Here is a 15,248-nt window from a genome sequence, read left to right as displayed (position 1 = left end):
TCGGGTTTTTTGATGTTGAGCTTCAGACCATATTTTGCACTCTCCTCTTTCACCCTCATTAAAAGGTTCTTTAATTCCTCCTCACTTTCTGCCATCAAGGTTGTGTCATCTGCATATCTGAGATTGTTGATATTTCTTCCGGCAATATTAATTCCGGCTTGGGATTCATCCAGCCCAGCCTTTCGCGTGATGAATTCTGCATATAAGTTAAATAAGCAGGGAGACAATATACAGCCTTGCCATACTCCTTTCCCAATTTTGAACCAATCTGTTGTTCCATATCCAGTTCTAACTGTAGCTTCTTGTCCCACAGACAGATTTCTCAGGAGACAGATGAGGTGATCAGGCACTCGCATTTCTTTAAGAACTCTTTCTTACTAGCGGTTATAAGGGCGGTAAACGATCATTACAAAACAAGTTGTCCAACCATGAGTTAAAAATTAACTTGCCGTAATTAAACAAGTAGGTATTGGATTAAGTTGGTACCTAGGTTGTGGAAGAAGTGCTTGAGTGCCTGTGTGTGTTAAACAGACAAATAGATCATATATCTCTTAAGCAAATGCCTTAATTGTCTTATTGTATATTTTTCAGGTTGGGATAATTCTGCACTATTCTACACTTGCCACGTTACTGTGGACAGGAGTCACTTCTAGAAACATCTATAAGCAAGTCACTAGGAAGGCAAAGAGGTGTCAAGATCCTGATGAACCGCCCCCACCTCCTAGGCCGATGCTTAGGTAAGAAATATTATTGTTCAGCTTCTGCTTAAATTAGTGTGTTGTTCTTGGGATTTCTCTACTTTGAATGGAACTCAGCAAGTTCTAGGTGGATATTAGGGAAAGACTGAGGAACATAAAAATGACCAGCATGCTTAGAGTATCGCCATGGGTGCCAAGTTTGGGGTATAACGGGGGTAGAGTAGCTTGTTGTTCTAGTGGTGGCCAAGATGAGATCAGAAAGCATATGTAAATATTTTAGGTTGACTTACTCCCTTTCAGTGTTTATGATTTACAAGCTGATGAAGATTATTATTTTTTATTTTAGAAGATTTCAGTTCCAGGATAGTATGCAGTAAATATATAAATTACAGTAAATAAGTGAAACACTACAGAAATAAGACAGTAAAAGGAGCAGTTAAAATAAAGCCATGAAATTAAGCAGAACAGGTAAAACTGTATTCAAGCCAACTTCCGTTATATGCTAAAACAGGTTGCAAACTGGATAAACTCTTTGTGTGCACTTCACCAGAAATTATTTCATACAGATGTTTCAGCCATTGTCCATTAAACTAGTTTAATCTGGCTTTGTCCACAAGGTGGCAGAAACTGATCAGGTTTTTCCCCCAAAATTGAATGGAACTTTATAGCCTCGTTGTGTTAATTTGTCATAAAATATATTTTTTCTCATGCATGCCTAAGAGAGCACAAGAAGTAAAATCCATTTGGAATATTCCTTGTATAGCCCTGCTTTTGAAGGAGCTGGGGCAGACGCCTTTGCTCAGTAGCAGACCACATGCTTTCTGGGCAGGATCAGGAAGCAAGTGATGGGATAGACTCTCACTTGACATCCTGCAGAACCACTGCTACTCAGAGTGGGCCAGTACCTGACATTGGGTGGAGAACGTTCTTGCAAAATTCTCTCATGGGAAACCCGCTGGGGGCTTCAAGCCTCTGGTGTGCAGGGCCAGAGCAGTAAATGAACAGGTTACCTTTACACACACTTGCACATCCCTCTCTATCCTGAATCTAGGCAAGCAAGATGCATTATCAGAGTTTGATACATGCCACCCAGCCAGAAAAAAACTCAGGGAAGGTGAAAATCAGTCAGAGAGCAGTGGGGGTGGAGGAAGGGAGGCCTGCTTTCGACCAGCAAGTCTGAAGTTCCCCAACCCTGGTCTGAGAAAGCCAAACCCCTTCTCCCAACCCCATCCTCTCTCATCCATGCCTTGAGACTACACTGATGCACCTATCTAGCTGGTCCCACACGTGGCTCTGGTAGTATTTCAGAAACAGCTACCTTGAAGTCCCTGCCATTCAACTTTCTACTGAGCAACCACCAGCATTTAAACTTTGGGGGGGGGGGGGAGATACTGCTTTCCATGTGCTATCCCATCCTAAGAACTGGGGCGAGCTTTCCAGTCATACTACGGAATTGGAGTGTGCCTTTAATTGTTGTAACCACTAACTGGCATCTGCTTTGTTTTTTAGGTTCTACCTAATTGGTGGTGGCATCCCTGTGATAGTCTGTGGGATAACAGCTGCTGCAAATATAAGGAATTACGGAAGCAGGCCTCATGCAGCATAGTGAGTATTTGGGTGGATAAATTAAACAGAAATTATTATTAAGAGTAACATGAAAGCAGATGCCTTTCTCACATTTTGCTTTTTTTTGTCTTATTGCAGTTGTTGGATGGCATGGGAACCAAGCTTGGGGGCATTTTATGGACCCTCCAGTTTCATTATTTTCGTTAACTGCATGTATTTTCTCAGCATATTTATACAACTGAAGAGGCACCCTGAGCGTAAATTTGAACTTAAAGAGCCAGCTGAGGAGCAGCAGCGTTTAGCTACCAATGAACATAGTGACCTCAACCACCAGGATTCTATGTCTGTGTCGCTGGTTTCCACTTCAGCTTTGGAGAATGAGCACAGCTTCCATGCTCAGCTTCTGGGTGTGAGCCTCACTTTATTTCTGTACGTGGCCCTGTGGATTGTCGGGGCCTTTGCTGTTTCTTTATATTACCCCTTGGATTTGGTATTTAGCTGCTTTTTTGGAGTTGTGTGTTTAACTCTTAGTGGTTTCCTAATAACACATCATTGCATCAACCGGGAAGATGTCCGACATGCTTGGATCACAACCTGCTGCCCTGGAAGGAGCACATATTCGGTACAAGTTAACATTCAGCCCTCTTCCAGCGCGAGCGGGGCAAACGGGGAACCTGCCAAGTGCACCAATAGCAGTGCAGAGTCGTCATGCACTAATAAAAGTGCGCCAAGCTTAAAAAATTCTTCTCCGGGCTGTAAGCTGACCAATATACAGGCTGCAGCAGCTCAATGTCCTGCAGGTCCCTTGGCGCTGAACACCGGCCCTCCACTCGATAACAGCCTTACTGAGCACTCAGTAGACAATGAGATCAAAATGCATGTGGCCCCTTTAGAGGTACCTTTACGGACAAATGGGCACCCAGGTCGCCATCACAAAAACAGGAGTAAAGGGCATCGTGCCAGCAGGCTAACCGTCTTGCGGGAGTATGCTTACGATGTCCCCACCAGCGTGGAAGGAAGCATCCAAAATGGCATGCCCAAACCTCGCCAAAGTATCAGCGAAGGGCATTCAAGGAGCCGAAGAGCTTATTTGGCCTACAGGGAGCGGCAGTATAACCAGTCTCAGCAAGACAGCAGCGGTGATGCTTGCAGCACTCTTCAGAAAGGACACAGGAATACCGAAAAGACAGTGCCAACAAACTTCAAAAAGGATGTACTTAGGAAGCCCATAGTGGCCGAGCTGGAAGGGCAGCAGAAGTCCTATGGCTTAAATTTGGCTGTCCAGAACGGGCCACTAAAAAGCAGTGCCCAGGATACGACATTACTGACTGCTGACAGCACTGGCAATATCAGGACTGGGTTATGGAAACATGAAACTACTGTGTAGTGCCACTGGACATTATCCTTGAAAGGATTTAAATGGAACTTTTCTTCCGTGCTATGAATAATTTTCCACAGTTTACAGACATGGGTACATTGAGCGGGGAGAGTATTGGGTAGGAGAGAGCTGCCATTTTAAAATATTGTATACTTTTTAAAAGTATACCTGCGACATTTTTGCAGGAGATCTTTTACTCCTCTGTGAATCTTTCATTATAAGATTCTGTTTTGAGATGCAGAATTGGACAGTATTTTTTTACATGTTAACGTTCTCTCTCTTAGGTATGTCCATTACATTTCACTTTTATATTTAAATGTGTAAAATAAATAACTTTCTCTAAAATCCATATGCACAATATTGGTTGAGACGGTCAGGTGGTGGGGTGTTGTGCCTAAAATCTGACATTACAGTTGCCGAGAAAAGACACACTGCCAAAATGGTAAGTTCTGGGCTGGTGCTTCTATCCAGGACCTCCTTGCACAAGAAAAAAAAATCTATTAAAATGTTTCCAATTCAAAAGTTTAAGGGCCCTGCACATAACACATCTTGATCTATTAGGGTTCTTTATAGAAAGTTGTGTGTGTTTTGCTAAGTTTGTACTGCCTTTCCCTCAATTGCAGAAGACAGCCAGAACTCATGTCATTCAGCACTTCTACTTGACAAAGTGAGTTTTCATTCAGGCTTCTTGTGTTACATGAGTGTGCAGGGTATTATTTAATTATTTTCACACCACACTTCCATAGGAAATACAGCAAGGCTGTGTACAACCTTACACAACATAAAAATAGTGCAACAACAGTAGAAAAACCAGGAGTAAAAACATCAGTAACATATCAATAAAAACTGGCTGGCAAATGTTTAACATTCAGATTTCCCTTTAGCAATAACTTCAGAGTTATTGGTGAATGATGTTTTGAAACTTGAAGTCTGAAACTTGAGATGTTAGCATGATCTACCTGAAGTTGGGATTCATAGAGCTGTTTTATGCATACCAAAAGACTTGAACATGCCTAGAAGGGTTTTGACCTTTTTCGAAAACCACCCCTCGATTAAAAAAGTTATTTACTAAAGTGCAAGGGGACTTCTGTGCAAGAAGCATAAGCCCCAAATGTTAGACCTTATTATTTTAATTCTTAAGTGCACCCCTTCCTGCCATGAGAGGCTAGAGTAGCTAAACAACAAAAATCTAGCATTAAAAACAAAGGTAGAATCACAAAATGAAATACAACACAATAATGACAATATATGGTGTTCCCTCATTCTTCAGCTCCAAAGCCACTTAGATTCCAGTTTTGCTTCATTTTCTTTAACGTTCAGTTCCAGAGGGACATCTGTTGACAATTTTGAAAGCAGTAAAACAATTTTAGTAAGCAGGAAGCTTTGCCGTAAAAGGTCTTCATTCTGTCAGTAATTTTGTAATGCATGTTGGTGATATTTCCATTTTACAGAGCGAAAACAGAGGTTAAACACAAGAATGCTCAGTGGCTGAGGCTTTTTTTGATGAACCTAGACATAAAAGCTTACATTCTAGGCCACACTGATGCTCTCCTAATGGATGTAATCCATTTCTATTGGAGTCACTTCTTCACTTAATTGAAGATAATGCATTATCTCTTTGTCTACCACCCAATCATCCATCAAAACTTCATTTTTAATGACACTCTTTTACCTGGCTGAAGTGTGTATGTCTTTTGGTTTGAAAATGGAGGACTTTTCATACAGCTCCTTTCTGCAGTAAAAATTCTGTTAACTGGGTTTTTTTCGTTTTTTAGTCAGTTAAATCAATTTTGTAAGTGACCTGCCTCCCACCTTTGCAAGGACAAGTTAGTAATGAATTCCCTCGATTCGTATCCCTTCCCTCTGTCCTTTTATGTGATCTCAGCTGAATTCAGAGTGCCTTTTTGTGTCTGTTCAGGGGAGCCTCTCCCTTTCATGGTCCTATCACATTGGGAGTCTTGGTTAGTTAGGAAGTCATACAGCATGCTTTCCTTTTAGCTCACCTGCATTTCTTGTGAAATGCGCTCCTTTGCCTCTAATTATAGCAGGTACCTATGACTACCAATATTTTATGGCGTAAGGGTTCACAGATTACAGTTCACTTCATCAGAAGCATGAAGCATTTTCCTGAGTTACACAGGGAGATGGGGTGAGACTGTAAGCCAGGAGTGGAAGAACGGATCTGAACAGATCCTTATCTTCTCCCACCCTTGCAGGCCAACTTTGACAAGTGGGCAGGGCCACCAGCCAAAGTTTGAAAGACCACAAATCAGCAAGCATAATATATGATGTCAGAGGTACAGCAGGTGGGAATTTACAAGGTAAGCTATGAGGCCAGGGGGAAATGAATGCATCAAGTATAGTGGTACCTTGGTTTACAACCATAATCTGTTTCGGAGGTCCGGTTGTAAACCAAAACAGGTTGTAACCCAAGGTGCACTTTCGCCAATGGGGCCTCCCCCCAAAAAATAAAGGGGGGGTTGTAATCCAAATAAAGCGACACGCACTTCTGGGTTTGACGTTATAATCCAAAACGGTTGTAATCCAAAACAGTTGCAAACCAATAGTCAGTTATTAACTGACTATTCAGAGTGGAGGAGGAGGAGTTTGGATTTGATATCCCACTTTATCACTACCCGAAGGAGTCTCAAAGCAGCTAACAATCTCCTTTCCCTTCCTCCCCCACAACAAACACTCTGTGAGGTGAGTGGGGCTGAGAGACTTCAAAGAAGTGTGACTGGCCCAAGGTCACCCAGCAGCTGCATGTGGAGGAGCAGGGAAGTGAACCCGGTTCACCAGTTTACGAGTCCACCGCTCTTGACCACTACACCACACTGGCTCTCGACAGAGAACAGTTGGTGGTAGCCCAGGCACGATTTGTGTATAATTAACTTCTAGTGGCGCTGTGGTCTAAACCACAAAGCCTAGGGCTTACTGATAAGAAGGTCAGTGGTTTGAAACCCCTCGACGGAGTGAGCTCCCATTGCTTGGTCCCTGCTCCTGCAACCTACAGTTTGTAAGCACGTCAAGTGCAAGTAGACAAATAGATACCGCTCCGGCGGGAAGGTAAACGGCGTTTCCGTGTTCTATTTTGGTTTGCCAGAAGCAACTTAGTCATGCTGGCCACATCACGCGGAAGCTGTCTGCATGGCTCCCTCGGCCAGTAAAGCGAGATGAGCGCTGCAACCCCAGAGTCATCCGCGACTGGAGCTAACGGTCAGGGGTCCCTTTACCTAACTTCTAGTTGGCATACTAATATAGCTTGACCAAAATTGTAAGTTCTCTTAAATAATCAAACTGCCACGAATGAAAGTATAAAATAGTAAGCATATCTTTAAATATTGAAACAGTGGCTTTGATCCTGACATGTAGCTTCCGTCTGCAACTGACTACATCATTCCCTGATGATCTGCTCACATGATATGGGATGCTGTATCAGAAAGGGAGTGATTGTAAGAACTGGTTATGGAGGAGGCTTATCCTAAACACGTGTAACTAAAGGAATTCTTTCTTGCTCCACTTATCCCTCCTCTCTTCTGTTCTTCCCTTGATTCTCCTATGGTGAAATAGAGTAAGCCTCTCAGCCCTGAGATATGTTCTCTTGTCTGTACATCATGAAACACCATGGCACATGGGTAGTGCTACATACTCTTTCAAAGCATGCTTAAAATGTGTAGTAACCACAGTTCATAACTATTTAGAACAAAATGGGACAACCAAAACCTAATGTAGACACATCGGTTTGGAGTCTAGAGTTTGGAGGTCTTCGATCCCTTTTGGGGTAAGGTTCATAATAACGAGTGTGGACAAAAAGTCCTGCTCCCTTGTTCTTCCCTTTTGCTTGAGCAAGACAAGTGCATCAATCCTGAATCCACAAACCCAAAATAGTTTATATCTGGCAGGAGAGACTGAGAAATCCAGTAGCAATTTCTACCAGAGATAACCATCTTTGCCCCCAGAGGACGCTGGCCAACATCCCAAGTCTGGGCAAGGTGTCGCACTAGTTACCTCCCAAGTGTGACATGTGCTTCAACTGGTCAAAAGGTGTCAGCTGCCACTCAAACCAATGCAGGTAGGAAACCCTCCAAATTGGGCTGTTGTCCTTCACATTCTGTCATGAGGTCCCTCACCTCAGGGTCCATCAACCATAGGAAAACCATGCAATCGACCACCTATGGTGTGTTAAGACCATAAGCCTGTTTGTAAGTAGCTAGGTCAGCCTAGGTACGGTAGATTAGAGCCAAAGAGCTGTTATTTTCCAGTCTACTTTGTCCTTCTCTTCACCTCACTTTTCAAACTCTTAATAAAACTTCATATAATTTGGTGTCATGGGCCAGGAGTCAGCTCTACCTGCTGAACAGCAGCCTGAAGGGGGAAGTGACTCCACCTGCAGCTGATCAGCTTTCAAGGACACACAGGAGAAGGTCTGATGAGAACCAGCTGGCTTCAGCCAAGCTTCCAGCAGTACTCAGATGCTGGAAACACCACTTGTAGTTTCTGGTCCTACTTTATTGCTTCCTGCTTGCCTTGGCCCCTCACCCCATGATGTTTGGATTCTCTGACCAAGTGGATTGCCGTTTGACCGACACTAGGACTGGACCTGGCTTTGGATACTGACTCTTCATGCAGGCAAGTACACCTCAGATATTCTGGTAGGCTGGTTCCCACTCTACTGAGCTCTGCACGTTGTTCAACACGAGGCTATGACATTTGGCTGCTGGGGTCTGAAGTATGCTCCTGCCTAACTAGGGTTCAGGTCATCTGCCATGTGTTTATCTGCTGGGTGTATTCTATCAGAGTAGGGAAGGCAGTTGGATGCTAGGGCTGGACAACGTATTGATACATCATCCAAAACCGATTTGAAGGCCAGACCGCAATAACAAGTTTCATAAAGGCAGATTTAAGAATCTCTTCAAAACCTCTCTAATATCTTGCTCAGCTGGAATGTATTTTATCTTCAGCAATGCCAATATTTTTCTTTGAAGTAAATTCTGTAGGACGTAGCCAATGAAGTTTTACACAGGACATTGACATTTACAGGCCTAAATTAATCGCATCTATGAATTTCAGTGGGTCTATTCTGTAATGTTGGATGCAGCCCTATGTTCTTGTTTAGGCTTAGTGATTCGCTGCCTTGAGAGCCTCTTAAGTACAAATAACTGTGCTGGTCTGGGGCCAGTGATTGTGAAAATGCTGGCAGACTGTACCATAAAAAGCATGATCAGGGATTGAATAATGCAAAGAGTTTGAGATATGGGCTCCACCTGTAACTATAGTTGCCAAAGATTATCATTCTTTATTCTTTATTTTATTTTATTTTTTATTTTATTTGCTCAACACATAACAAGACTAATTACACTATAATAATATTATCAGTCGTGCATTACATAAAACATTAATATAAATTTAATAATCCCTAAACTGTAATGGTCTCTTCCTTTTAAATCCGACTTCCCAAGTACTCCATAAATCTAATTACCATTCTTTGCTGCCAATACATGTTATTGCTATCATCTCAAATCAGTTCAGAATATGTTATATAACTAGTGAACCATATTACTGGTATTATTCAAATGCCGCTACGGATTTTAAGTCAGTATTATTAATTTTCAAATGTATTTTAAATGCTTCCCATTTTGAAATAAATTCAAAGGTTGTCATTTAAAGATTCACACTGAAGTTGTCATTCAATGTTTAAACAGTATTAGTTTTCCCAAGCCAAGGCAATCATTCAGGTGTGCAGAGTTTAAAGTCATGTATGCTATCAAGTATAGGAAAAGTGGGTGTAGCTTGGCCTAAATGACATCATGGGCAAAAATATGGCTCCAACGTTTGAGGTTCTCCATCTCTTGCTGAAATTCACATTCAAGAAACTTCACAGGCCACCCACTCAGTGCAGGTCAATGTGGCAACAATGCCTTTGTACAGTGGTACCTCGCAAGACGAAATTAATTTGTTCTGCGAGTTTTTTCGTCTTGCAAATTTTTCGTCTTATGAAGCACGGTAAGTTTAACTTACCAAATGGCTGCAAAAGAAATTATGAGTTGCTATGAGTTGCTCCTCGAAGTCAAGTCGCAACTCCACCTCTTCAAGCAATGCACCCTGGGTATTAACGATTTTAAGAAAAAGGAAACAAACTTGCAAGACGTTTTCGTCTTGCGAAGCAAGCCCATAGGGAAATTCGTCTTGCGAAGCAGCCCAAAAAACGAAAAACTCTTTCGTCTTGCGAGTTTTTCGTCTTACGAGGCATTCGTCTTGCGAGGTACCACTGTACTTGCCTGTTTTGTGGCCTGAAGACGTAAGAATTCCTAGAAAAGCAGTTTGATGTGTATAATACAATAATAATAGAGCCACTAGATGGAGCCATCAGGAAGCACTTAGAACATGCAAACTAAGATTTGACAAACATTTTGGTGACTTCCTTCCTAACAAGATGAGCATGGTCACGCCAAACTTAAGCATTACTCAGTCTCCCTGGTTTCATTGGGAAATGCCGAATTCTCCCATTAACTGAAGTTGTTAAACATGCTTTGAGTGGTCATCGTTCACAGAAAACTGCCTTTCACTGATCCTGACCAATGGGTCCGTCCAGGGCAGTATTGTCTAGACCAGGGGTCAGCAAACTTTTTCAGCAGGGGGCTGGTCCACTGTTCCTCAGACCTTGTGGGAGGCCGGACTATATTTTGAAGGAAAAAAAATGAACAAATTACTATGCCCCACAAATAACCCAGAGATGCATTTTAAATAAAAGCACACATTCAACTCATGTAAAAACACCAGGCAGCCCCCACAAATAACCTAGAGATTATTTTTAAATAAAGGGCACATTCTACTCATGTAAAAACATGCTGATTCCCAGTGTTCCCCCTTAGGGCAGCTGTTTATCAACTCCATCTGGTATGCAGGCTGAGACCCTACCTGCCCACAGACTGTCTCGCCAGAGTGGTGCATGCTCTAGTTATCTCTTGCTTAGACTACTGCAATGCGCTCTATGTGGAGGTACCTTTGAAGGTGACCCGGAAACTACAACTAATCCAGAATGCGGCAGCCAGACTGGTGACTGGGAGTGGCTGCGAGACCATATAACACCGGTCTTGAAAGACCTACACTGGCTCCCAGTACGTTTCTGAGCACAATTCAAAGTGTTGGTGCTGACCCTTAAAGCCCTAAATGGCCTTGGTCCAGTATATCTGAAGGAGCATCTCCACCCTCATCGTTCTGCCCGGACACTGAGGTCTAGCGCCAAGGGCCTTCTGGTAGTTCCCTCACTACGAGAAGCCAAGTTACAGGGAACCAGGCAGAGGGCCTTCTCGGTAGTGGCGCCCGCCCTGTGGAACGCCCTCCCACCAGATGTCAAAGAGAAAAATAACTACCAAACTTTTAGAAGAGATCTGAAGGCAGCCCTGTTTAGGGAAGCTTTTAATGTTTAATAGGTTATTGTATTTTAGTGTTCTGTTGGAAGCCGTGCAGAGTGGCTGGGGAAACCCAGCCAGATGGGCGGGGTATAAATTATTATTATTATTATTATTATTATTATTATTATTATTATTATTATTATTATTATTATTTTATATTAGGGGCCACCATAGATGAGTGGCAGAGCATGTGCTTTGAATGCACAGTATTTCAGGGTCAACTGGGCATCTCTGCCTGAAATGATGGAGAATACCTGCCAATTATACTTGGCTAGATGAACCCTGTGGTCTGAGTTGGTATAAGGCAGCTTCCTTTGCTCCTAGGTAAAGGTAAAGGGACCCCTGACCATTAGGTCCAGTCGTGACCAACTCTGGGGTTGTGGCGCTCATCTCGCTTTATTGGCCGAAGGAGACGGCGTACAGCTTCCGGGTCATGTGGCCAGCATGGCTAAGCCACTTCTGGTGAACCAGAGCAGCGCACGGAAACGCCGTTTACCTTCCCGCTGGAGTGGTACCTATTTATCTACTTGCACTTTGATGTGCTTTCGAACTGCTAGGTTGGCAGGAGCAGGGACCGAGCAACGGGCGCTCACCCGTCGCGGGGATTCGAACCGCCAACCTTCTGATCAGCAAGTCCTAGGCTCTGTGGTTTAAGCCACAGCACCACCCGCGTCCCTCCTTTGCTCCTAGTGCAGAGCAAATAGCCACCATTGCCGAGGGCAACAGCTCTCTCCCTACTTGAGATTCCTAACAAGCGTACAGAGACTTACTGCGTCTAACACTGGAGTTATAATGTAGCCATCCTGGCTGGTAGCCATTTACAGCCTTTTCTATGAGGCTGGCAGCTGTATCGAGAGTTGTGGAAGTGGTTTGAGTACACATGGGTTACTGGTCTGAATATTGAGCTCTAAAACACTGATAAGACCACAGTTCAGAAAAGGTCAGCAACGAGGGAAAGGCCACTAGGCCTGCTTTCATTCTTAGCTTCTTTCCCCTTAGTTATCTCTTCATAGGTTGTTCTCCAATATGGATTTTATGATCTGCAATAAGGCTTTATTTGCCCACGCCTTCTATGCCTCTCTCGTCCATTGTACCTAAATATCCACGAGCATATAAATTGCAGAGAGATGGTGGGAAGTTAAACATGGTTTGATTTGACTGCGTGCAGCTGCAGCTGTTATTTCAGAGGTGCAACAGAATTGGTTCGTTAAACCATTTGCTTTAACACGTTTGAGTCAGCCGTGGAGTACGTAGTTTCTCAAATTGACACAGTCGGTGGTTGTAAAGATCAGGGAAGTAAGTCATTGTAATTACCCAATTTTGATTGTGTAGATGGCTCAGGCAATGAGATAGTTTCCTGGAGTTTATTTAAGTGTCCTCAAAATAGCGTGTACATTTAAAAAATAAATAAATTGAGGTGTTTGTTTGTGCTGCTCCCTTCATCGATTCAAAAGTGGACAGAAGGTGGCTGAGAGATGCAAAGGTAAGAAGTTGGGACCCTGCAAGAAATTCAAAAAAAGATTGTCCACAGTGAGGGAGCCTCCCAGCTGAGGAGGTAAAGGTAAAGGGACCCCTGACCATTAGGTCCAGTCGTGACCGACTCTGGGGTTGCAGCGCTCAACTCGCTTTATTGGCCGAGGGAGCCGGCGTACAGTTTCCGGGTCATGTGGCCAGCATGACTAAGCCACTTCTGGTGAACCAGAGCAGCACACGGAAATGCCGTTTACCTTCCCGCTGGAAGCCATAAGAATTCTTGCAGCCGTTGTGATACATAAACAAGTCTACATCCTTTTTTTGAATTTCCTCGTCAATTAATCCCAGTAAAAAGGCCTCTGGGTTTTTTTTACCATAATAATAATAATAATTAATATATTTATTCCCCGGTCATCTGGCTGAGTTTCCCCAGCCACTCTGGGCAGCTCCCAATCAAGTGTTAAAAACAGTACAGCATTAAATTATATTTAAATACCTCAAAAAGCAGGGATTTCTCTCATGCACACTCTAAAACCAGTTTCCCATCGACGCACCATGCTAGCATTGTAAGAGGTGAAAGAGAGGTTGGTGTGTCTGCCATCTACTCTGACCCTTGGTGGACTTTTCCCCTGGGCCAGCAACTTCCCATGGTCATAAGGTCTCGAAGACTCAAGTCACGCTTTATTTTTTAGTCCCCACATGAGAAAAGAGCACATTTAAGACTCGTGCACACCCAACCTAGCCCTTCCTGCCTTAGACCTCCTCCAGACAATCTGTTGTGCATTCATCCTCATTTGCTTGCAGAAAGCTGACAAGGAGGTTAGACTGCGTCCAGCCTTTACTGAGCAGTTTTGATTTGTTTCCAGGGAGGTTATACGTATAGCAATGGACATTCCTCCTGGTTTGCCTGTGTGGTGTTTATGTCTTCCTGTTAATCATTCCACATTTTTTTCAGAGCATCTACCTGTCCATTTCCTTACTGCAATAAATCCCCCCCCCCCGCCGCCTTTTCAAACGAAGAAAATTTGGCATTGTATAATACATTGGTTGGGCATTTGGGTGAAGTTTAATTAGATGCAGTATAATGTTGTTGTTCTCGTTTCTACCCAATATTGTATATGGTAGCAGACCAAAATAGGGCAGGGAGGAGAGAGGGAGAGGGAGAGATGAAAGTGTGCCTGTCATTTTGAGCCTTTTTATATTTTGGAAAATGAACATCAGCTCCTCACACCCAACCCTCTGTGATTTTTACCTGAGCAATTTCATATCAGGCCTGATAGATGAAATGGCTTAGTGAATTGATATGCATACAGTTCCCATTGTACATTTTTTCTGTGCAAAGTCCTGCCATGCCCCGGCTTCAATAATTCTGTTGCAAAACAGCAATATTCTTAGACTTGTTACGTAATGTTTGGTAACCTTTTTTGGGGTGAAAGCAAGGGAAGTGCTGGGCTCTTCTCTCTCAGATGCTAGCTAATTGGCTCCCTTAACAGATAACTTTTGCTATCCGCAGCCTCCTTCCTTTTTCCTCAGGGTCTCCTGGGCATCGTGCTTTCCTGAAGAAAGAGGGGCAAAAATCCATCTCAAATGAGACTCTTCAAAATTCGTAGCATTTTCAGCTCCCATCTGCCATTCACTAATGTAAATCTGCACTTGGGGTGGGAGAGGCAGGAGATTTCAGTATACAATGATGGTGACATTTATTGCTTATGCCACTGTGCTTTTGGCTTATGGATAAAAAAGAGAAAAACATTTTCTGCTGCTGTGAATCTCCCCAACTGATACAAGCAGTGCAAGTACCATATTGGCCCAAATATAAGCCACACTTCTCTCCCCCCCCCCACCAAATTCCGACCGTAAAAAGTTAAAGGGCAGCTAAAATTTGTGACCTTACCAAAATTGGCTTTTACGATATCGCTGCTGAAACATTTGCCATTTACAGGTGTGAGTGCCTGCAGGATTTTAAGGGAGCAGCTTATATTCGAGTATTGTCTTTTCTTCCCTTCCCCCCCCCCCTTGAATTTTAAAGGTGTGGCTTATTTGCAGATGCGGCTTATATTCAGGCCAATATGGTGATAGCCTCCTGTGGACTTCTGAAGATGCTGATGTCACAGGGTGCAAACTCTCTTATTCACACCGAACAAGCTTTCTCTGAGTGATACCAGAGAAGCCCCATCTCTGTTCTCCCTCAAACAGACATTCTCAAGCTCCTCCTTACTAGATATAAATATCAGAGAAGTAATGCAAAGGTCCTATCCTTTGGTCTGTCCCTTGCCACTACCAGCACACTCCTTCACTGTTCTTTGTTGCTCACTATTGTACTGTACTGGCCAAAAAAAGAATCCATAGGTTTGCATCTAGCGCTCATACATGTTGCAGGCCCACTGGTATTCAAGGACATGGCTAACTTAGGTTCATAACTTTCAGTGGGCCTACTGTGTACTGTGGGACGTGGATGGCGCTGTGGGTTAAACCACAGAGCCTAGGACTTGCCAATCAGAAGGTCGGCGGTTTGAATCCTTGTGACAGGGTGAGCTCCCGTTACTCAGTCCCTGCTCCTGCCAGTCTAGCAGTTCGAAAGCACGTCAAAGTGCAAGTAGATAAATAGGTACCGCTCCAGCGGGACGGTAAATGGTGTTTCCGTGCGCTGCTCTGGTTTGCCAGAAGCAGCTTAGTCATGCTGGCCACATGACCCGCTCCCTCTGCCAGATGTTGTCT

At 43.5% G+C, this 15,248-nt stretch overlaps 1 protein-coding gene and 1 long non-coding RNA gene across 2 annotated transcripts in view; both read left to right on the top strand.

The window, feature by feature from the left end:
* ADGRA3 (adhesion G protein-coupled receptor A3) overlaps positions 1 to 3,987 on the top strand; it is a 46,060-nt gene extending 42,073 nt beyond the window's left edge. Inside the window, exons 17-19 of the mRNA XM_083754843.1 lie at positions 592 to 737; positions 2,208 to 2,303; positions 2,403 to 3,987. Coding sequence (XP_083610969.1) covers positions 592 to 737; positions 2,208 to 2,303; positions 2,403 to 3,651 — 1,491 coding nt within the window. The 3' untranslated portion in view covers positions 3,652 to 3,987. The remainder of the gene's footprint in view (positions 1 to 591; positions 738 to 2,207; positions 2,304 to 2,402) is intronic.
* The window catches only part of LOC310852192, a 405,418-nt gene that overhangs the window by 389,619 nt on the left and 551 nt on the right, over positions 1 to 15,248 (top strand). The window lies entirely within an intron of this gene.

The sequence above is a fragment of the Podarcis gaigeae genome (assembly GCF_964106915.1).
Source record: "Podarcis gaigeae genome assembly, chromosome: 9".
In the NCBI taxonomy this organism is placed as follows: Eukaryota; Metazoa; Chordata; class Lepidosauria; order Squamata; family Lacertidae; genus Podarcis; species Podarcis gaigeae.
Note: the sequence above shows the minus strand (reverse complement) of the source record. Positions and strands in the feature narration are given on the sequence as shown.